At 39.1% G+C, this 24940-nt stretch overlaps 1 protein-coding gene across 2 annotated transcripts in view; it reads right to left on the reverse strand.

Moving 5' to 3' along the window:
- Positions 1-24940, reverse strand: part of IGF1R (insulin like growth factor 1 receptor) — a 198232-nt gene that overhangs the window by 161391 nt on the left and 11901 nt on the right. For both annotated transcript variants that reach the window (XM_076347994.1, XM_076347993.1), the window contains exon 2: positions 3813-4358. In XM_076347994.1, the coding sequence (XP_076204109.1) occupies positions 3813-4358 (546 nt within the window). The remainder of the gene's footprint in view (positions 1-3812; positions 4359-24940) is intronic.

Consider the following 24940-nt stretch of genomic DNA (forward strand, 5'->3'; position numbering starts at 1 on the left):
GGTTTCTACAGGCTTACAAAGGCCTAGTGACTAAGGCAGCAGACCTCAAAACTTAGTCATCAGCAAAAGGAATATAGAAAACAACGAAAGTTTTCTTTACAGTAGACCAATGGAAGGCAAAGCAAGCGTGTCAGAGACTAGTCTTTCAAGGGGTACAGCAGGAACAGTTTTTCTGGTTCTCACATCAATCACTGAGCAAGATGCAGGCCACTTCCATGAACGTTTCTAGCAGTCACAACTGCCAGAGAAAAAAAACAAACAAAAGGCCATAATCTTATTTGTATGTCTGGACACTCAGGTTTTATCTTCTTTATCTCTACCTGTGCCCCAAAGCACAACCACTGATGCAAACAGCTTGTTTTGCATCAAAAGTACACAAGTACTCTCCTTTTATCTCGAGGGACTCTATGTGGACCTGCAACCTAAGTGAAGTACAGCTGGCATTTGATATACCAAAAGGAAAGTAAGTGCAAGTCAGAGATGATAGCATGCCAAACCCAACACAGCATGTCGCAGCTCCAAAGTGAGCAAACTAGTAAGGCTGCTGCCTTGAGGCACTCAAAGGTAAAGGAATGTACACTACACAGAAACCAGGGCAACAAAACTGGCAGAGAAGCTGCTGACGCTTTACACTGAACCTTAAAAAATAAATTAAAAAAAAATTTAAAAGTTACAGCTTCTTTGTAGCTTGTTCTACCATAGAAATGTCAATGGATTATTCTAAGTCAAACACAGCATATCCTTCCCTCTGTCCTCCCTCCACCCTCAACATTGTTCCTGCACAAGTTATACTGAAGGAAGCACAGGGTTCTTCCTTTGTTTGTGAGCAAGAAAAAGAAGGAAAAAAACAACTTCCACTCAACGGCAAAACTAAACAGAAGCCAGGCTACTTAAAGTACTAAGTGTTCCCACATAACATTTACCCACCAACTTCAGATCTTTCAGCGTAAAACCTAAACAAGGACAAAAGAGATTTAATATACACTCCTCCACAGATCCAGAGCAAAGAAAAATAAAACGGCATAAAGGAACCCTGAGTCATAGACAGCATTTTCAGTTTAACATTACTGTGACGCATAAGGAGAATGTCAAGGTTAAATTAGATACTACACTAGAAAAATATTCCCTGGAAAACAACATAGGTCTCATATCTCTACTGGTAGGAAAATGCAGATTGAAACACTCAGTAACTTAGAAGTCCTTGCTTCTATTCTTTTTCATGTCTTGTGTAATTTTATATTGCAAGAGTCCTCTCCAGATCAGGAGTTCATTGTCAAAGCACCCAAGCAATCTAGCAAGAGAGACAAAAAGCTTCCTTTTGAACAACTGCACATTTATACCTCCCTTGTTTTTCTTCAGAACGTGAATACTTTTGGGTTTTGGGTTTTTCGGGGTTTTTTTTAGATGAATGGCTGGCAAATTTAAAGTCTTCTTCCTTGAAGTCAGTGGCTTATCACGACAACAGATTAAATAGGTCCAACTTTCTCACTCTTTTTATTGATTAGAACTTGATCATTTCTTTAAATGCTCTGCATCCTAAGATACTCTCAACCTACGTTGTTTTTCCACAGTGTAACAAGCCTTTCAAGGCTCTTTTCCAATACTTGCTTTCTTCTTCACCATCTCCCACAAAAGGAAGATGAAAGCATATAGGAAAAGAAAAACATTATCTACACCCTTGCCTTAAAAGTGCTGCCATCACAGTATAACTGTGACCTCGCTTTATTTAAACAGATCTCTTCTCATGCACATTTGGGATCCAAATTATTTTAACATTCCCCTAGAAGTCAACAAGTTTTTATTGCACGTTACTTTTGTCTACTCCAAATAGCCAGAACACACAACAGAAACCAAGTAAATTGTTATATCTCATTAAATACACTCTCGTTACATCCATTCAAACTACTAAAGGCAATGAGGTTGCACAGGAATCACTTCGGTCACCCTCTGCAGACAAGAGAGTTACACTCTTTTAATGAAGACATAAATTTGGCCTGCAGAAGCCTAATGACTCATAGCAACATACGGTAAGAAAGCAACGCAGCTCACTTCCTCACCTTGGACAAATCACAAAGCCTCCCAGTAAGAGGCTGAGGGGTCTTCTTTTCTTTGTTTAAAAACAAACTTTACTTCCTTTAAGAATTATTGATAAAAGCATAGCCTTACAAATGACTTTTTTCAGAGATATTTTTGGCATGTGTTGACTGAAACTGCCCTACAAGGTACTTAAATTTCAGTTCTAACTGAACATGGGGACTTCACAAGCAACTAATGAAGCACTTGAGAAAAACAGCGTCCCCAAATGAAGGTAACCTGAATATAGCCCTTTTCCTGTTTTCTCTCACACTGTGGTGTTTCCTATCATTATAGCAGCTTTGGTCAAGACTGCAAGTGGAATTTAGGAACTGTTCCTCCCAGCAACGACTGCCTGTAATTAAGCCCTACTGATACTGCAGGGCTCAGCTTTCGTAAAGTTACAGGATGAACTCAAAAAGCCTGCCATGTAATCATGTTATTTGAGTAAACTATGTATTTGTTTACTCTATTTTTAAAAAGTGAGAAGAGATCAGGTTTTGTTTTTGCTAATACTTGCTATCAGAAAGACATAAACCCCATCATGCCAGTAAGAACAAAACAGGCAAGGATAATTTCACCCAAGAGTCAAGATATCCATTAACTCTGTGACACTACAGACTGCATTGTAAAAAACAATTTCAGTAAAAAAGTTCTTACGTACAGAATTTACCATTACAGGAATTTCTGAAGGTGCACGCCAAGGGAGGCAAAGAACAAAGTCAAAGTAAGTCCAGTTAACAGCTTCAGTACAGCAATGACTCTGGCACACACATAACGTCACTTCGGCAAGGAGAAGGAGATGGCATTCGATAGCCACCTCCTGCCAAAGTCCTCAAGGGAGGTAAAACTGGTTCCAGCTTTGCTATAATGGCTTTAATTCTATACTTACTGCATCTTTTCCATGGGGAAGTAACCCAGAAAGTTTGTGGGTTTTTGTTGTTGGGTTTTTGTTTTGCTGGTGGTGGTTTTGTTTTTAAATCAAGTGAGATGATCCTTTACTGGATGAGGAGGAATCTATTTGTGTGGTAACTGGATAATTCATTATGTGGACCCCACACAACTAGAATAAAAATTTAAGTTGCTAAAAAGCTTAAAATAAAACCACAAAATTAAACCTTTTGTCCTGGTTTTGGCTGGGATAGAGTTAATTTTCTTCCAAGTAGCTGGTATAGCACTGTGTTTTGGATTTAGTATGAGAATAATGTTGATAACACACTGATGTTTTAGTTGTTGCTAAGCAGTGCTTACACTAGTCAAGGACTTTTCAGCTTCCCATGCTCTACCGACTGAGAAGGCTGGAGATGCACAAGAAGCTGGGAGGGGGCACAGCCAGGACAGCTGACCCACACTGGCCAAAGGGACATTCCATACCATGGGACATCATGCTCAGTACATAAACTGGGGAACGCTGGCCGGGGGGGCCACTGCTCAGGGACTGGCTGGGCATCGGTCGGCAGGTGGTGAGCAATTGCATCGTGCATCACTTGCTTTGTATAGTCTTTTATTATTGTTGTTGTTGTTATTATTACTATTTTGTTTTATTTCAATTATTAAACTCTTCTTATCTCAACCCACAAGTTTTCTCACTTTTACTCCTCCAATTCTCTCCCCCATCCCACTGAGGCAGGGAGAGTGAGCAAGCAGCTGTGTGGTGCTCAGTTGCCAGCTGAGGTTAAATCACAACACCTTTACTTCAGAAAGAGGTAATAAAAACACACAATCTAATCAAATCTTACTTTTCTGGCAGTGGTTGGTGGTCCAGCAGCGGTAGTTGTATTCATTGTTAATAGATGTCTTCTCGCACAATGGCTTCTCTTCCATTGTTCCTGGACACAAGTCCCCACATTCCTTTGGAGGTTTATTCCCAACGATGTAGTTATTGGACACTGCATCTAGGATGAGAGACCAGTCCACCGTGGAGAGGTAACACAGGTCAGAGTTCTTCTCAATCCGTATGGCCCCACGTGTTATGTTCCTCAAGTTGTGAAGCCCAATCTCTTTAAGATTTGTCATTTCAAAGATAACCAAGGCATAGTTGTAGAAGAGGTTCCTCCCACGAATGACTGTGAGGTTGGGGAAGAGATCACTGAGGCTTTCCAAGCCTGCCACACGGAACAGCAGCAAATAGTCAGTTATGACAGTGAGCTTCGGGAAGCGGAAGTTGCGGTAATCCTCTGCTTTAGAGATGAGCAGAATTTGAAGGAAACCCTCAATTACCGTACAGTTCTCCAGGCGTTTCAGCTCATGGATATCATTGCGAATGTCAACATTTGGCCCGCAAACTGAAAATGTAAAAGGAGAAAGGAAAGTTAGTAAATAAAGCATTTTTAAGCCTTCTGAAATTGGAATGCAAGTAGGATATTCTGATGGCCATAAAATTTTTAACTTCTTAATTAGGTTGCAATGTTAAAATAGGAAATGAGAACTTGATTTACGCCTACATTGAATATTCATCTCACTTAACCTATCACTATAAGCACTATCAGGACCAGCACAGAGATGCAAGTTATCTATATTCTTCAGCAGACAAAGAAACGTTAGTTTATTATTGCTGTTGAAGAGAGCTGCATTAGATTGAGGAACATAAAGATAAACCAAATGTGTTTGCACACCTTGCTTCAAATTACTTCATGACATGTGTGACCAGACCAGGGGTTCAGCCACATGACTCCAAACAAGTTAGGTAATATAGAGAGTGATCCACTGGTCATTACATTACTAATTTACCCCCCGCCACCCTTAAGATACATGCACATAAAGGGGAACACTTTCCAGAGAATTACAACTTATTTCTCAAATCACTCTTTCTTCCCAGGGTCACAAGCCAAGCTAGCCCTAATTCTTGAATGCTAGTCTCGCAATAGATCAACACCACCACAAAATCCATGGAAAGGTGCTCAGCACTTCCTGCACTGTGACTGGGAAGAAAAGAAAGTGCTTGGACTTGTAGCTAATGCACTGAATTCCTGTTTGCATGTTCCAGTGAACCAAGTTTCACTGATTTTGGCACCAAGATGAAAAAGTTTCTTGAGTTCTAAGAAACACAGGATAAATTTATTTACAAGAACACACAGCATCACAGTGAGGAATTTCCCTTGAAAACAGCAGACTGAACTCAATGCACTCTCAGGAAAACAATGACCAAAAGGATTATTCCCTAATAAAACTATATATTAGGTCTTTCCATATTAGACACGTACCACAATAAAAAATTTAAAGGACTGGAAGAAAAGTGTACTAATAATGTAATAATTAGACACATAAAATGCACTTCGATGTAAAACAAAGAACTAGTGTAGAGAGCTGTTGTTCTTGGAAACCCTCAGAGTTGGTCTTCTGTGGAAAATACAGAAAAAAGATTCCCCGGAATAGATAGTAAGTTGCTTGTAAGCAAAGTAAAATGCCAATTTATTTAAGCAACCCAAAACTTAAATAAACCCCAAGCAATTCAATTTTGTGGAAAGGTTCTCTTTTTATGCATGCTAGGCTTAATTATTTTAACAACATCTTTTCCTCAGACAAGGAAAAGGTCTAAACAAACACTGGAGCCAAAAAACTTGAATTGTAACCCAGACAAATTGTCCAGAGATTCAGAAATTGCACTGACAATAGAAAGCAGTCCTTCCATCCCACAACACTTATCTAGGGCTAATAACTTAAGCTAACAAAGGATCCAGAACATGAGCATGCTAAAACCACAGCAACTCTAATATCCGACAAGGACTTAAAGACTTTTAAGTCTTTAAAAGACTAAAGGACTTTCTTGTTAGAGGGACAACATAAAAAAACAACAGGGCGAGATCTTTGTTAAGAAACAGATGTTTTCTACACAAACTATTACCTAATCTTCCTTCTGTAAAGATCCAAGCTGAAAGCAGAGGCTATTAAAATGTGACTTGCTGCACTAGAAGCTGCTATGTGCAAGAAAGTTCATTCCCTAAACCTTTTTAAAAAAAAAAAAAAAACACCAAAACTAATGTACCAACAGTAACACTTGGTCATCATGACCAGTGAGACAGGAAATCCGCATTTTAGTATATACTGACTACAGAACAATTGCATATTATTGCCTGGAATACATGTCAAGGCTTTAACTTCAGGAAAACATTAAAAAAGGTGAATGGGTTGGCATTACCCAGCTTTAGAAGCCAGATGGGAGAGGGGGAATATTAAAGAACTCCAAGATAGTAGATCTGATAAGAGATGTACTGGTCACATGCAGCAGAAGTGTGGGCTTCTCTCCTGAATCTGTAGGCAAGACAACCTCAACACAAATTAAATTCCTGAAACTTTCTTCTAAAGCAACCATCCCTCCACCCACCCTCAAGGGACAGTGCCCTCTGCCCAAAGCACAGCCCAACAATAACGTGAATATATTTACACTTTGACATTGGGCTTCTCTTTTTTTAAAAAAGGCAAGTTAGAACACACAATGTTTTTCCAATTAAACTGTTTTGGTTTCTGTCTCTACCTGCTGGCAGGACAAGGTGAACAGTATGGTTCCCGTTATGGCAAAGCAAAAGTAGCAAAATTTATTTTACTGCCATAAAATTTTAGAAAGCCTAACTGCTCCAAGCTCTTTATTTTGTTAAAGAAATAAAATTTGCACTTGCGCTGACATTTTGTAGGCAAGGTTCCAGAGTGATGCGTTTAAAAACAGCTGAGTTACAATACCCTAAAGAACAATTTGTAAGAGAAATGGCAGCAACCATTAACTAAAGCATTATATAGCTGTTCATGCGTCTTTTCTGAGGCTGGGCTTTAGAAGTCATATTGCTTTTAGCTTTATGTTTGTTTCAGCTTGAAAGTTACTTAATTTTAGATATTTAATGCTTTTATAAATCAATGAGATTTCTAGAACTTTATGGTGAAAGTATGTACTCACTTGCCTAAATTATGAAACATCATCCCCTTAATACGGAAAAGGATAAAGTCCAGTGGGCTCTAATGACAGAAACTGATTACAGATGAGCATGCTGTTGAAGTTTTTGATTTAAGAACTTATTAGTTCATCTACTGAATTATGTTTTGCAGAACTTCATGCATATAATGAGAACTGCAGAGACCCGAACATGAAATAGGACAAGCATCTTGGTCCATACTGACATTTGGAAAAAACAGTTCCAATTAAAGCTGATGTTTTGTTTTTGTTTGTTGGTGTGGTTTTTTTTTTTAAAGAAATTTCTTTGAAGTTCACATTGTTCATGAAAGTTAATTATACCACAATGCATCATCTTTTTCTCATGTTTTTCTCGCTGCCCTGAAAAGGATTATATGAAAAACAAATTAATCAGAGCTCAAAGTCAACTACAATTTTCATTTGGCTGTGCTGTGTTTTCTTTGGATCCCATTCTAGAGAAAGCGTATATGGACTTACAATATAAACTGGTCTGTCAGACAGAATGAAGTGCACATAAAATGCTCTTTAGAGCATTTATAGTCCATTTTACAGTTTTTGATATTCCAGCTTATAGAGCTTAATATGACTAGTATAATTTACCTTTGTTTCATGTTCAATTCAGAATTGGAAATTAACTACTATGTATTTATTTTGCTCACTAACAAAAAATAAAAGTGCAACATCTGTTTATTACCCTGCCCCAATAGTTTTGGGTAGATTATAAACACCCAGGATAATTATCAATAGTCAGATTCATGCTGTTTGCATTCAGCTGCTTACAGATTTCCAAGCCTTTCCTTAAACTGCCTATCATTTCTCAGAATTATTCTAAACTAAGCACCTAATTCTGAGTGAGAAATTAGTTCTTTAAAGAAATACATATTTATTTGTTTAAAAGATAACTCCCCAATACAGTAAAATACCAAAGAGAAGCAATGCATTCTTTACCCAGATGAACACAAATGCCTCCCTGGAAGTAACACTTCAGTGCAAAAGTACTGAGCTTCACCTACTATCCAACAAGCAGCCCACTTCTGCTCTTTTTTTCTGGGAGCATCCCAGGGGCAAGCTGCAGGGCATGTAAATTTCCAAAGGTAATAGAAAACCCCACTCCACACTACAGTCTTTTTGAGGATCTGCAGCCCATTCCTAGTCAGAGAACAGATCCAAGCCTGATCATGTAACTGAGATGGGGTCAATGAACTACCAGGAAAAATGACTGCACATAACAGGTTCATACAATGAGAGTAATTAATGCGACCTGCAGCCTATTCCTTGACCTGGCAGAATCTCCTGGCAAGTCTCCTTTCTAAGTGCTGCTCCAGGCTGGGGCACCAAGGAGCAGAACAAAGGCTGTGAACAAACATGCATGCTGCACAGCACACAGGTAGTGAGTTGACACTATTGAGTACACACAGATTGGGCAGAATAAAGCAAAGCTCTTGTGTGACACAAAGAGCTCAGAGTACAGTGATCCAGTAGTTTCTTCTCCACCTTAACTATGATTTGCTAATGCTCATTTTAATCATAAAAACCATTTTGACATGGAGAAGAACCTTGCCACCTTGAGAAACACCTGCCATTTAATCATCACCTATCATCAAATAATCATTTACTCCATGCAGCAGGTCTTTATTCTTTTTATATATCCACTAGTTATTTCAGGTCACTAGCTACTCCTAAAAGGACTCGCCTGTTGCCCTTCAGTGTTTCGAAGGAACCATTCTTTTTGCAAAATGGCATGCTACAAAAGACAAATCAGCAGAAAGCCTGCTGTTCAACATTCAGCCTATAATACAACTTCTGCTTGCTACAGCATGTCACAGCTGTACATATATTCATAGCAGTTAATTCATTATCAATACTAAGGTGTTAAGAGGGCAGCATTGACAGTTCACACATGCACTGTTTTTAATAAGAGAAGATTTCATTTCCTACAAGAAACCATTTTATCATGGTGTAGTTCTTGCTTCCAAATTTTGCATTCCTCCCAGTTACTCCATTTAGAAGTTCTAAAGAAACACAACTGTTTAAGTTTTTCTTGAAAAAAATACACACCTTCACATTTTAAGCCTTGCCTTTGGCACTTTAATTTTTGGGGTAATGTTCGAAGGTTGTACTACACAGAATGGTCTCGGTATCCTCTCAACTAGCCAGAAGTTAGATGGAGCAACCATCACTATCTGGCTCTCTCAACACCAAAAAGTCTTAGACAAAGGCAGCTCTGAGTCATCAAGTCAATCCAGCACAACCCTTTCGCAAGTCTAAGGCCTTTTCAACCTAAATCTGCTCCAGCTGGGTCAGGCTTTCCCTAGCAACAGAGACTTGTTCAGCCTGTGCAGTCATTTACATTTCTGAAATGAGAATCAGGATAGACTGCTTGCCATTAACATCTAACTAGCAATCTTGACATCAACTGCCATTCACCTTTCTCCTCTTTTGTATATTCATGGCATGTTACCAAAGCAAGTCATGATTTCCCTTTGTTTCCCCTCTTCTAACCTCCCTTCTGTGAAAATTGTTTCCTTTACCTCAGAGTAGAGATGCAAACCTCAATCTTAAATGAGGAGCCTGGATACCTTCAGCTTTTCCATTAAAAAAAAAAAGTATCCCCTTACACTGATTGCTGAAAGAAAGTGCTGAAGGTACAGAAATTGTTCTAATTCCATACCATCTTCCTGCCCAGGGGTTAAAACACCCATTCTGAGGACAAAGTCTGTGATCCACAATGTTCAAAAGGGTTCTTTTAAGGGAGGGCATGAGATTGCTCAACTTCTCATCTACCCTGAAATTCTGTACAGTGGTAACAAGTACAGTATGTTACCATCAGCGCTGGGGGATTTCCTACACAAAGAAGGAACTACAAGGCTTAATACAAAAAACAATTGTGACTAGTTCTACTTTTAGAGAGTAGCTTTCTCACACCACCACAAGAAAAATCTCACTTTGCCAATAATGGCTTTTTCTGAGCACACTCCACTTCAATGAAAGGTCTGCTTTCCTAGACAGCTACTGCTACTCTCTGGTCAGCTAAGAGCTGATGTTACTGAACACAGTAACATTGCTCTCTCCCAGACTCCTCTAATGAAAGAGACTTGACCACGTCATCCTTCAGTAACATCAGCTCAGAGCTATAGGTCTTTCTGGGAGATCAGCACATCTTCTGAACAGTGTTGTTATGTATTCCCAACAGAGCCACTTCCTTTTCATCATGTGTTTTTTAGTTTTAATCTACGGCAGGTCCTTATAAAAAAAGGGTCCAAAGCAGCTACCAAATATGGCTGCGATCCAGCAGCCCTCATCCCAGATCCACAGCATGCACCATCCTTTTTAAGGCAAGCATCTCCAGAGTTACCATCCCTCTCATAACAAAGAACACATTTATTGCATTGGGTGGATTTAGATCTGCATAATGGCCTGCATATTGACATGTTTACTATATACTGCATCAACTCAATAGAGGGGTTGTCTGGCACATTGGAAAAAACCCAATGGCTCAAAAAAATTCCTTGCAGACACTTAAAGGTTAAAGAACAACTCTGGCTGATGACAGCATCCTAATCTCCACCTTATCTGAAAAATTGGTTTGAATCAAGTTAGGAAAAAGGAACTAAACATACAATAAAGCCCGTCAGCAGATTTAAAAGGAGCCTCTTTTCTACACGACCACAACTGCTCAGAAGAGAAGGACACATCAGTGGAAACAGAGAGGGAATAGTCTGAAAGTGTTACACCCATACAGATTATAAACAGGGAAAAGTAAAAACTTGACCTTAACCTCTCTCTTCATTCTTACTGCTAAGTATTATGCTTGTTTTAAGAAAACCATCGGGACTGTCATACAGCCCTGAAGAAGAAAAATCTTTAAGTGTTCTTATTCAGTCATCACTGAACAGGGAGGTACCGCAGTCCATGAGCCGGTCTCAAGCCTAGTTTGTTCCTGTAGGTTCACTCCCAAGACTTGGAAGGCAAAGGTAGAAAGACTGAGAAGGAACAGATTAGCAACCACAATTTCCCTTCAAGCCCATGAAAAGTTTCAGCATAGTTGCACCACCTGCAGACGCGGGGGGGGAAGAAAAAAAAAAAATCACTACAGAAGTCTAAGGATTCTTTAATTGCATGCTATGCAAAGAAATTAAATGTGGAGTTCACAGAAATCAGTGGTTGGAGAGATTGCTTATGACACTTTACATTAACACAGGATTCCACCACCCACTGAGCTCTTGGTTTTGCCTTCGTAGTGACACTATGAATGAAATATATATTTTAGTGTCTTTAATGTACTTACACAACCTCCCACAAAATTTCTGTACTCTCTAAGCTCACCTATCCTGCATGTGTCACATCAATCACTAGATCTCTTCCCAGGGAAGCCACCTTCTATATTACCTCTTGGGATGTCATAAACCACTTTAAATTTACCAAGATTTTATGGAGTTACATCTCGGGGGGGGGGGAATAGATAACAGGCACCCCACAATCCAGAAAACATCAACCATTTTTGCTTTTGCTAAGCAAGTCCATAATTGAATTTCAACTTCTGTATTTCTAGCATTAGCACAACGCTGCCATCTTTGGTTTGCAAAACATGAAAGGGAATACTCAAACCCAAACAAAAAACAACTGTTTCCATTTGAATGTAAGTCTTGAGAACATTCTTGTTTACACATCTAAGGCCCAGGAAGAGGGCTTGGGGTTTTTCTTCATTTAATTAAAAGTTAAGCTTTGGAGGACAAAGCTAGACCACTATGATCTTCTAAACACTTAAGGGACTGGAGATTATATTGCAATGTAGCTTGTCATTTCTGATAAATATAGTCTCTTATCATTAATTTACCTTGTGTCACTCATCACTCCTAGCAACCTTTTACAGAATTCTTCTCCCCCAGATTTGGAAGGAAAAAGTGGTGTCACAAGAGGTCAATCAAATTTGGCCCAAATACCTTAAAAAGTGACTGGATTCCCCTTCTCCACATATGTTCTTGATGTCTCACATAGCCCTTACAAAAATACACACATCCTACTTTAATTTTCTCTTTTACCACTCTACTAACTATATATTCCCAATCCAAGGGCCACTGTGTTACCAAACTGACCAGAACACAACATTCACAAAAACACACAGAAGGACTACAACCCACATCACAAACTCAAACTGGCTCTGCCTCTTTGCTCTTGCAATTTCAGCTGTCATTGGCTAAAGATATCTCTGGCATTGCTACTTTCCATGAACTTCCTCCAACTTCCCCATAAGTTTACACACAAAAAAAAAAAATCAGAATAAATCACATTTCTGTCCCTCATCTCACTTGCTTTCTCTCTGCCAACATTTTACTTTGAATGTCAACCGGAACAGCAGCTTAGCAAAAATGGAGCCAACAAAATGAACTGAATCCCTTTAATAATATTGATTGATGCCTTTTCCCCACAGCACACCAGAGGAAGTGGGTCTAGATTTAGCCTAGCTCACGTGAAAGCATCCTTACAACAAAATCATCCCCAAATTAATCCTCTCTCACCAAGACTGCACTGACCCAGCACATCCCTCAGCAGTTCCTCTGAAGCCACATCTGTTACCTCCTACTACTGAAATAGCATAACATGAGTGAGTGGCTCAGTTGGCATGGATTTCTGTTCGTCCTCATGGGTACACAGGGCAAAAATGGAGGATGATACTGTAGAGCTAATAACATTAAAGTGGCTGAGCCCCAGAATCCCCGGCTATCAAACCAAGTAAAAGTAGCACCAAACTTTTAACTGATCTGTAGCGCCCAGGTTATGGACAATGCCTGCAAGATTCTCTGCCACTCAACCAAAAAAGAAGAAAAAAAGATAAAAAGCTAACAGAAAGATCAAACCTACAGTAAATTCTTCACCCATTAGTGCCCAGTATATGTCAAACATTGAAAGCCATTGTTTGAGCGTTATGGTTGCAATGGAACACTTGAACCTCTGGTGAGATGCTTCTGTGTATTTACATGGAAGGGAAAGCTGTTTGAAGCACCAGCTGAACGCAACTCCAGAATAATTCCATAAACTACATTGCAACACTTCAGAGTCACAGTATGGTCAAGTTTGTCAGCTTGTGAGAAAATTGTCAAACAAAAAAAAAACCTGCAGAAAAAAAGCAGGTAATGCCTAAATCACTAAAGATGAGCTCCATCCTCACAGGAAGAAAAACAGACTTCAAACCCCTGCACTCTTTCTTACCCTGCATTATCACTTTTCTGACAGCACCACAAAATAAGAACATGCCATTCTATACAAAATACGTAACATAGACATGAGTAGGTGGCATGTTATGATCAATAACTATGAGAGTAAAACTTTAACTCTGATAATGTTTAAGCCCTATCCCAGTAGCTTCAGTCTAATGCCTGCTAAAGCAAAAATGGAAGACTGAAATTACAAGCTGTTTATAACACTGAATTTATGTTTCACAATCTGTGATGACAACAGAGCTTAACAGAAGTTGTCTCTCCTGAGGACTGTTCTTCTCCACCTTTAAAAAAAACAGTTGTGTGCATGATTTTATTTATTTATTTTTAAAACAGTTGTCTACACATCCAAGTGACTCAGCAACTGGCTGACAGAAACCTATGGGATATACACTTAGGTAGCTGGGATACGCAGCCAATTCTTCCAGAACGAAAATTCATCATGTGGCTGGGCTCAGCAACTCAAATTCAGGGAGACTTTACTATGCTTTCAGCTGCCTGCTGAGTTGCCATCCTGCAGTAATCTAGGAAACCCACCTCTCTCTAAAGTTTTTTGGGATTTTTTTTTTTCTTTTAATTTTTAAAAAATGGCTGGCCAACCAGGCCAGATCAGTTAGGCTTCATTAGAAGCAAACTGACAAAACAGTATCACAACATATAATTGCATCCATAATGGTCAGTGAAAGGATTTAATAGAGAATCATTGGGAAGTTATACTTAGATCCACAGAAAAATTATTAGTCTGATGCAATTACTGTTAACAATATGCAACACATGGCCCTACTATCCTGTGCTAACCATCTCTTACATGATGAAACACAGAAATCCTACATTCTCTGGCCTTCCATAGTAATGTTTCTGTTTTAACAAACCAAACTAAGACTTCCATTAATCCCGTATTTCCACCCGATCAGAGATTTAAGATAGTTAAAAAAAATAATCTAATTGTACAGAAAAAGACAGTGCTATGAAACTTCATTTAACAGAACAGGGATCCCTCCCTTCACATGGCAGCTACGCAGCTTAAAATCACATAGGTCGTGCTGTAACCTGCTTTCTCAAGGCAGTTAAAATATGACCAGCTTGCAATCCCCAAAAAGGGCTTTAAAGGTATTAAATTACATATATGCAGGTGCTGTGGGGCTTTCCAGTCCTGAGCTAACCAGATTGAAAAAAGAACCTTCCTCTCCAAATACAAGGTAAAACACGTGGGCTTGGCACCAGAGACAAGGTGACCAGTAGTTCAGGTCTTATCAACCAAAAACAGTTGCACCAGAACACAATTTTAGGCAAACATAAACCAAAGTAGCTATACTATATAGTAGGAGTTCTTACGTGAACTCACTTTTCTGGCCAATTGGATGCTTCTGATTCGCTTTCGTATCACAAACCCAGCCCAACCATGGAAAGTGTCCTTTATACTAGAACAGCAGCATTCACACAGGGTATTTATTGTCTCAGAGGCATCACAGCACAATAACCAGGGGGGAAAAAAAAAAAAATAAAGCCACCTCTGTGATACCAGTCAATGTGAGCCTTGCCACAAACAAAGCACCCTTAATGCACACAGGTGAGAAGCAACCAGGTAAACAGGGTTAAGCATGGAAAACTAGAGCCCTTTTAGGCACAGTCAACTACCAGAATTCCAAGGTTTTCACTTCTCTGAAGATAAATAAAAGCTTCCAATCCTAAGTATAGGATTTTCAACATATCTATACAGATCTTCTCTTCAGCAATTAACTGACCTTCACTGTAAAACAGTGAGAATAAAAAAAATATATGAAAATTACATATACATCTTGTTAAAAAAAGTGCCAACAGTGGTATACTCCCAGTCACTTATCCACACTTGGCTTTTAAGTTCAAGGTGACATTTCAGCCCATACTCTCCATTTTACATTTATATACTGCCCAAGACATTGGATTTCCAACCCTATATACAGTTTTTAGACACTGCCTATAGGCACTGTGGGTGATGCACAATGTTATAATCCTGGTTAACAAAATAGTTTAGGTATATAATCAGCCTAGCTGTACTGAGTTCTATTGCTTGGCAACTGCAATTATTGTCACAATATCCACTTTTATTAGAGGAGGATTGGAACGGTAGAGCAAGCAGCAGAATTATTATTCATCCTCTGGCAGGTACTTCTGGAGAGCCTGGGATGCACAAGGCTGCCCTAATACATTTCTAACAAATCCACCCATGAGAAAACACTGGGTCCAACTGGGTTAGAGAAATACAGCCACAGTGCATTTCATTCAGCAACTCATCATCAGGGATTATCTATTCTGCTCCCCTTCTGAGTCAAAACTTGGGGGAAGAGCGTCAGAAGAAAGGGATACAAGAAGTTACAGGAGATGGGACCTAGAGCCAAATCAAACAGTATTATCAAACCTGGATGCTTGAGATACTCCCAACTTTAGGCACCTCCTTTTGCTGGGATCTGCAGCTGCACACACTCATTCCAGAAGGTAAATCAAAGCAAGGCTGAGATGGAGATCTGTCTTCATCATTATTTTTACCCTATACCTTGTATACACAACCCACTCCTAGCTAAAGATACAGCTGGAGAACATATACTTAAGCTCAGTTTTGCTAACTCCCTGGTATTATTTTACCGTTTGTCCTGGTCATGAAGAAGATGACATAAGAAATTAGAAGAAATTTGAGCCAGAAAGAAGAGATGGATAACATCAAGGAGAGAAGAACAACCACGTGAAAGAACAGAACAGTGGACTAGCTCTAACCAATACGAATCAATCGCTAAGTTTCAGTTGTGACAAATATAAACATAATATTCTGACACAAAATGAAAATTAACTTTCATTTTGCATTTATATTTCGGGGGGGAGGGGGGATGTCGGTTGGGTTTTTTTAGTTTATTGGCATTTAGTAACTACTACATGATGCTGATTTTTCACTAAAAATGGTTTCTCTGTTTACTTGGTACTTTTGCTAAACCAAGATGACTAATATACTTAGTACTAACATCTTGTCCAATTCCACAGCTCTACATTTATTTAGAACAATACATAATTAGAAACCTGATCGAAAGAAGGCAATGTTACATGGGACACAATTTTTTTTTAAATATTTCATTTTGGTTTTATAGTGGATATCTACAAAGAGAAATACACAAAATGAGATTTTAACTTGGAAAAACAACTTTAAAGTCACCTTTGAAGTTAACTTGTTGCATACACGAGGAAAAAGTGGATCTAAACATGCTTTACCAGGTTTAATCTGAACTGATTCTTGAAAAGCACAATTATTGGAAAGATCATTATCTTAAAAGATCTCATCCTCTCAAAAGTCAGTTTTCATCTACATGGGGGGGGGGGGGACATGACACACACATGACATCTTTTCAGACTCAAGTTTTCACAACTGCAATAGAACTTAATCAACCACCATGACCTGGCTGACTGAATTAAAATAAAAATATCCTCCCTGGATACTTGTGGAGTGGACTACTGCTGTTAAAAGCTGGTTTAGCACTAGAACACCTGAAACCACAGCCTCCTGAGCAAGTGTGTTTCTTCAGCAAAGTGCTCTTTGTTAACAAGTGTGTACTACTTAATATTTACATTATTATATGTTTATAATTAACCTATGATAAGAAATCTTTCCTTAGAGAACTTAAATTAAAAATTACTTTAAACAATGAACTTTATCCACTGCAACAAATAGGAGGAGGAGCTAGACAGAAAAAGGCCAGCAAGAGAAACCACATGAACCCTGTAATACACTCTTAAATATATAAACCTGAATGACCTATTCTTTAGTTTCACTGCACTCTGAAACTCTTTTATCATGAGTAACAATACAGTCACTTTGTATTGTGTGAGATCGACAAAAAAATTATTACCTGATGTTCAATAGCTACCACCTCTCAAACAGAGGAACCATCAGCAGAAATAATTGTGCACATTTCTTCACAAGAAGGAAACTGTCATACAGGCAGAAGCTACTCACAAGATTTCAGAATTAGGCTACAGGCTTGCATCAAAGAAAAATCCCTCTCTGGATCCAGACTACTTTACCAAGCTACAACAAAGCTTTGGCAAGACCGCTTCCTTCGGACACAAGAAAGGTTTCACCAAGCTCTGAAATCCCAGAAGTAATTATAGCATCCCACATCCCGCTCCCCACCCCCCCGCAAATGTATAGTAAAACCAGCTGCAAATCCTGTAAAGTAAAGGCAGAATCTAATCTCCACTGCAAAGGATGTGCCACTACAGCCACCCAAAAAAAGAGTTCTTCTGCCTGTACTTACGATTTGCCTGCCCAAACAACGTTAAGTCACACCAGCCAAACAGCTCCTGCCAACATAAACTGCACCTACAGGGCGGGTGTTCGATGGCGTAACTACATTGGGTAGCAGTGCCACATACTCATTAAAACACAGCTATACTGCAAAGCTTTAAACTAAGTCTGATCTGAGAAAGAAAAACATAAATTAACAGAACAGGAAAAAAAGCATAGGTTAAAAGGATCTGAATAGAAGGTACAAAAGAACTCGCTTTCCAACTGCTAGCTTGAAGGCAAAATCATCTGGAGAGCACAGCTGATGGACAGTCCTTGGCCTCACCTCACTTGTCTAACAGCTCTACTGGCCTCTCATTGCTGTTGTGAAAGAAAACCACGGTATTTGTGCAAGGCTAGTTGGTTCCATGTTAAGAAAACATTTATGAGCGGACTGTGCTTTGCTTTACCACATGCCAGCTTCATTCAGCTTCAGATTCAGAAACCAGGACTTAGTCTCCTTATTTCCTCCACAGTTAACCAGCAATTTAGGACACAAAGAGAAAGTCCTGAACTCACGAACCACCCCCAGGTCTGTGAAAAGTCACACGCTGTCTTTAACAGAAAATTTTCTAGTCCACTTTGGAAAAGGTGACCACCCAAAAAAGGGAGTCCCCCAGTGACAGGAATGACTACACTGGGTGGCACCACAGCCACAGTCATCTCTGGTGTCCTCTGTGGACAAGGAAAGCAGACTTGCCCCCATCATCATCTTCCCTTCCCATACTCAGACTGCCAGAAGATATCTACCTGCCCTCCCTCCTCGCTCTCTTTTTCCTCTCTACTTGCCCAAGACACTGGCTCACCCTGACACAGCCAACAGCTGCCACAGTGTAAAATGCTTTTGTGCACCCCTGCATTAGGGCTGAGAAAGTCACACATGTTAGCGTCCCAGCTGCTCCGGTTTCGCCCAACATCTTTGCAAAAGCCCGTACCTATTCGCCACCTCAGTTAAGACAAAGCTGCAAACTACAAAGTCGACATACAGACATACTTCCAAGCTACATTTGGTACAGAGGACACAGGAAGACAGTATTCTGTAAACAACACTGAAGAGTCATGCTTTAATCTCAATTCAGATAACAAACGTTGAGTTAAACCAAAGAGGAAAATAAAAGACAGCACAGATGAATCAGAACAGAACTTCTAAGTGCTGAAGTGGAGTCACTTCAGTTATGCTGCCAAAGTCTGAATGATCTCGTTTCCAATCCAAGTCATATTATATTATATTCCTCGCCAAATTAATCCAAAAATCCCAACTAAGAAAACTTGTGCAGGAAAAGGAAAAAAAAAAAAAGAGGTAATTAAAGTAACACACAGGTCAGTGTTCCTCCTTAAAAATGCAACACATGAAACAGACTACTTAAAGAAGTTTATAATGGAGCAGATAAAAACAAAGAATTTAAAAGAGAGAGAGACTCAGAAGTAATCTTTGTTTTGGTGTGAATGTACACACCCATACTGGGGGAGGTAAGTGAGAGACAGGAATGGATCTTTGTCAAGACTGTTAACTTATTAAAATATCATAACAAGAAGAGAGTAGCTAGTGAACTAACAGATCAAGTGAGCTCCAGTCATATTAACCAACCCAAAGGATGACATTTTATCTGAAAGGAAAGGCTGGTCGAAAGGAAATAATGAAGAAGATATCCATTAAAGAACAAAAAGCAGGTCTGAGCACACAGCTAGCAGCAAGACTGCACCAAAACTTACAAATGAAGTGTAAAACATCAGACTTGGTAATACTGCTGCCAAGGAATTATTTACCACATGACGATCAATATTACAATACACACAGAGATATGTATTTTTATCTCAACCTCTATTTGACCCAGTGGGAGCTACAGACACTTTCTCACACTAATTCATATTCTTCAAGGAGAATTAAGATGGGAAAAAAAAACTTGGAAGTATTTCAGGTTCTGTCCCCTTTCAGCCCATTTCCACTGAATGGTACCAAAACTATCTTGAAAGAAACAGTTCAGAACAGATTTGTGTTACCTGAGCACCTGGTCAGTAAAGCAACATACTTCAGGATCACAGCAAGAGGTTTCATTCATGCAATAAGCCAAACCCTGGTTATGCTGTCAGTCCTTTCAAGTCGTTGCCCTTCCTTCACTGCATCAAAAGCAAAGCATCTTTCAAAAATTCCTCTGAAAGGCCTGAACAAGTGCCTAAACTTCCAAGATCTAGTCTCTATAGCCTTGAGCAAGTGTGACAGGAAATAAACTTTTCTCCTTAAGGGCTGCTTTTAAGTTTTGGATTTTTTTTTTTTTTTTTTTAAAAAGATGAAAGGAACTGCAGATCAGGAAACAGGGAAGAAGGAGAAGGCAATGGAGAGAGGAAGAAGTATTTTGATTTTCAGACAATCAACTTGAAAAATCCTTACTTCAGTGAACTGGTAAATAAGCAATTTTAGATGTTTTAGACATCTTGCGTTACCTTCTGAAACATAACCAAGCTAAAGGGAAAAGGGTTAATTATATTTCTTATGCTCCAGGGTATTTCAGCAGGCTATGCATTATGTTCCTCTGAAGGGCAAGCTGTTCTTTTGTTTATTGTTTGAAACACAAACATAAACACAAAGTGTCCAAAGCTAACCTTTACCAGTTTTACTAAAACAGAGAAATACAAGGCTGCAGGCTTTCTGCTCCTATAAAGCATTTAAACCTATTCTGTTTCTCTGGCATTTTTTTCCCCTTGCTTTTTTCCCCGATACAGATCACAAAAACAACTAAGACATCTGACATACAGGAGAACATCCTGCTGATTAAGAAAAAACAAGAGCACATTACTCTTGAGAGGATACAAAGCACCACTTCCTAATGCATTCTACTTTGTCAGCACAACGGGCTTCTTGTCATTTCAAAGGGAAACTGGTCATATTGATTTTTCCAAAACACAAGTATTATAAAAATATTATGCATTTAATTGGTTTAACAAAATGCTTTTGTACTGGGACATATCAACACAGATCCTACAAGACAAGGTATAAGGTATCAAGGTGTGGCTTTCAGTATTTGAAGATTCTCTGCAAGTGACAGCTTTGAGAGCTGCCATGATCGCTCCTAATAAAGTTCTCTTGAAGCTCCTACAACACTCAGTAAGACTAAGACACGTCTTTTTAAGTGTGGCAGCTATTACTTCTGAATTCACAACACCCTGAAGAAACATCAAACTTCTCTGAAAACTAGCGTCCTTTCCATGCTTCACCAAATTTCAACCATGCAACTCAGTGCTCCATGTTTGCTCAACTTTTTCTAAAGGAAAGGAAAGTTCTTTACACCCTCTCAGAGCAATTCATTTCTCTAGTTGTTCCCTTGCAAAAGCCAGACCAACTGAATCAGCTTTTCTGAATGTGAAAACCACACAACTAGCCTGTCAAGAAGCCTGGAAGATTTTTTTCCTGTTTTGTTTATAAATTTGAAAACCAAGCTGTTCCCAGACAGCAAAATCAACCATCTCTTTTTCCCCCTTCTCAGTTTTCTACAGTCCTAAATATGGCAACATTGGGAAAAGCTTGTACACACTTTCCAAGGAAAGAATGTATTTCTCCTTCTCCTAGTTCTTTACTTCTGTTTTAACACAGCATATCAGAGTGTACATCCATGACAAGTTTCAACGGTTCAAAGACCATCTGAATAGTTGTAAGACAGAACACAGACTGTTACTTTGCCTTCCAAATTACCACTTCAGAAAAATTCTTTAAAATCAGAATTTTGTGAGGGATGCAATAAACAGAGGAGAAGGGACAGCCTTACCTCACACCTCCTCTTATTCCTCCAGGGAACTAAACTAAGTTTTCTCTTCCTGAAGTGATACTTCAAGGCTTCTTTATAGCTTACTTCCAAATATAACTCAGAACAGTGTATATCCTCCCTTTAATTTCTTCTAACAAATCCCCTTTCAGCAGAATTTACTGTCACATATGCAATGTACGCAGAGTCTAGTAACATAACATAATAGTTCCTAACAAAAAAAAAAAAAGTTTTGCTAAAAGTTCTAGGAGGGAAAAAAAGAAAATTTAAATCTTACCTACGTATGTTGCCACAATGTTCTAGTATGTATCTGTCAAAAGAGCATTAATCCCATTTCATCACAAGAAAAGAACAAAGCTACAGAATGACAAAATCAAGGATTCATCAAAAGATAATCACAAACAATAACCAAGATATGCAAGATTTTCTCCATCACGCAACACTGCTGTCATAGAATCATAGAATCATTGAGGTTGGAAAAGACCTCTAAGATCATCGAGTCCAACCGTCGACCCAACACCACCATGTCCACTAAACCATGTCCCTAAGTGCCTCATCTACTCGTCTTTTAAATACTTCCAGGGATGGAGACTCCACCACTTCCCTGGGCAGCCTCTTCCAATGTTTCACCACTCTTTCAGTAAAGAAATTTTTCCTTACATCCAATCTAAACCTCCCCTGGCGCAACTTGAGGCCATTTGCTCTTGTCCTATCGCTTGTTACTTGGGAGAAGAGACCAACACCCACCTTGCTACAACCTCCTTTCAGGTAGTTGTGGAGAGCGATGAGGTCTCCCCTCAGCCTCCTTTTCTCCAGGCTAAACAACCCCAGTTCCCTCAGCCGATCCTCATAAGACTTGTTCTCCAGACATCCCATTCTCTGTCATTGTGCAAGTCTGACATTCATTCTGCAGTCACACCGTGAAAGAGCAGGAGACTTTCACAGTAAATAGTACCTGGGAGCAAAAGCATTTCAAGATAAAATCTTCTGAGCTAAGTGACAGAAACACAGGTCAATCAGAAGATATCTCCGGTACTGAGGAGACTAATGAAAAGTTTAATCTTAAGCCTCTATCAGTAGCCACTTTAGAAACCTCTTCCCCCCCACTTTGCTGAAGAGCATGTTTTAGTGCACAGATTATCATTGCTTCTAGGTAACTCATCTAGCCAGACCATCACACTTTCTTCAAAGCCTCCCATCTCAGACACACTCCTGTTCTCACTATAGACATTTTTGTACTAACACCCAGGGCAGCACTGAATTACTTTAGATAGAGTCACTTCCACATTCCACCCTCAAACTCCCCTCCAAAAAGTCATCAGTCACTCTGGGCTTTCATAGTTCAGTAATTTTGGAATCAACAGGAAATGGAGATCAATTGTGATTTTACTAACTCAATAATGACTCATCACTCAACTCCCCTTAGCCTTCATATTCATCTGTGAAGAGACATGACAGCGAGGCCAAATTAAAAATAGCAAATCTGGCAATTAACACTCACTTCTCCATCAGATTTGCCATGGATTGTGACATATTCAGGCATCTTGAGAAACCATCACGTTATGACCATTTTTCTAATCTCCCTGTCAGATTCCAAGCAGATTCCGGTTACAATTTGGCTTTCTCAGCTTAACCAGGAAGAACAATCAATAAATAAAATTTATTATATAAACCCATTGTACCACATTCTATAACATCTATCACTTAATTTGAACATGCCTACATAAGAGTTAACTCTGCCTACCAGTGCCCCTAGCTAGTGACAACCAATTTTCTATTCTTTGTATTATGAGAATACGCTCAAATCGTTAGATTTTTCTGCCTACATAACCTCCAATAAAAAAAAATTTTGCATGAAATTAAAAGTCAATAAACCCCCATTATTTCATTTACAAAAATAGAAAATCATTTTATATAAACCACTTAAATGCATTCTTCTAAAAATAAACTTAATTACAAATCTAACATGAAATTATAACAGCATATATTAGGGCAAATGCCTACTGTAATTTAAATAAAAATAGTAAGCATATAATTTACACAAAAAAAAGTTTGGACTGGTGAATTTACTGTTTAGTGCTCTCTTGGAGCCACCCTTTGTTGAAATGCTAAGATAGCTTTTACACTCAATAGCTACTTCTGCAAGTGCTTCATCGCAGTTTACTCAAATGGTTCAGTTCAACAAACAATTAATTTCAAATTAAAAAGGACTCCTGCATAGAAACCTGTGAAACAGTCAGTGGGCAAGATCTATTAGCTCTAAACTTTCGAGAAACAATGACAAACTGTTTTTTCTGTTGATGTTTTTCTTTAAAATCATGTCTGTCCATCACACTTGAAGTTTTAATTAAGTCTCAAAATTCACATCTTCTGCATTTCAATTAAAATTTCATTTTCCATCCAAATAAAAAAATAACACAAATGAGAAGTAATCTACCAGAAAATACATCATTTGCCAGAAAATACATCATTTGCCATTTTGTCACTTAAAAATGCGAAAATTAAGGATTTGAGTAAACGTATCCAAGGCATCCAATTATTTACATGAATGTGTAGAAACAGCAAATGCTATTCATTGGCAAAAAAGCCTGTACTTTCCAAAAAGGTTGTATTTGCGAATCAAGGTGTTGTAACAGCTGTCAGCCAATTAAAAAAACAGCTAAAAATATGCAAAATTAGATTAAAACTGTATATTTAAAGCAAGCTCTTCCTGCATGCTGTTTTAAGTCACTATGAAAATCACTCACATTCCATCTCAATAAAAGAAAAAAAATTATAATATGCTAGTAGTGCTCCGAGGCCTTCATACTAAGGAAGAAATAAACTTTGAAGGACAAATTGGACCAAAATTCACGACACTTCCACCAGAAAGTTATGAAGCTACATAGAGTTGTAGTGCCCAGTGGAAGCATCAGAATTGTTTTTAATTCTGTAAAACTATTACATTCATCAAGCACTCAGTCTACAGCTTTCACTGAAACCTGTCTTTGCTAAACAAACTCCCCATATTTCAATAAAAGTAATTCAGCTACTTTGAGAAGATGGCTGGATCGTAACACACTAATCATCATGTTCAGATTCACAGCCATTTCAGCAAGAAGCCCCTGCCTTTGCCGGCAGCTGCCCCTTGCCAGCAAGGGGTGGGCTGCAATGCTGCACCTCAGAGCCGATGCAGAGAGACTTTCATCCATGTACTGAATGCTCCCTAACCTGGAGGAAGTATTTCCCCTTCCAGTCCCAGAGTCCTGTGTGATGCACAGCTAGGTCACCGAAACCCTCCTTTCATGGTACAGACACAAAAAGCACAGAGCACTGCTCATTGGAGAACTGTGCTAAAGCAACCATTTGTTTTGCTTCTCCCTCGTCCAGTTCTCAACCACACAATCTGATCCCATCCCCTCAGGCTCTCATTGTGCCCTTCCATGAGCCAGTGTAACTCACTAGTTAAGTCAGCTGAGAGGAAAATGAACCCTTCTACCCTCCGAACATCTCAACACTTATGATTGTGCACAGCATCCCACGGACCCAAAGCCTAAAACTACGTTCATTGCTTTCTGGGCACTAGGCTCAACACCAACAAAGCCAGCCTTGCAGTCATGCTCTTCTTCAACCAAGACATCAAGGAGCCACGTAGCGAGCATGTGACACTATCGAAAGGCTGAGTATTGATGGAGAGGGA

This window comes from Aptenodytes patagonicus, chromosome 10, assembly GCF_965638725.1.
Source record: "Aptenodytes patagonicus chromosome 10, bAptPat1.pri.cur, whole genome shotgun sequence".
Taxonomy (NCBI): domain Eukaryota; kingdom Metazoa; phylum Chordata; class Aves; order Sphenisciformes; family Spheniscidae; genus Aptenodytes; species Aptenodytes patagonicus.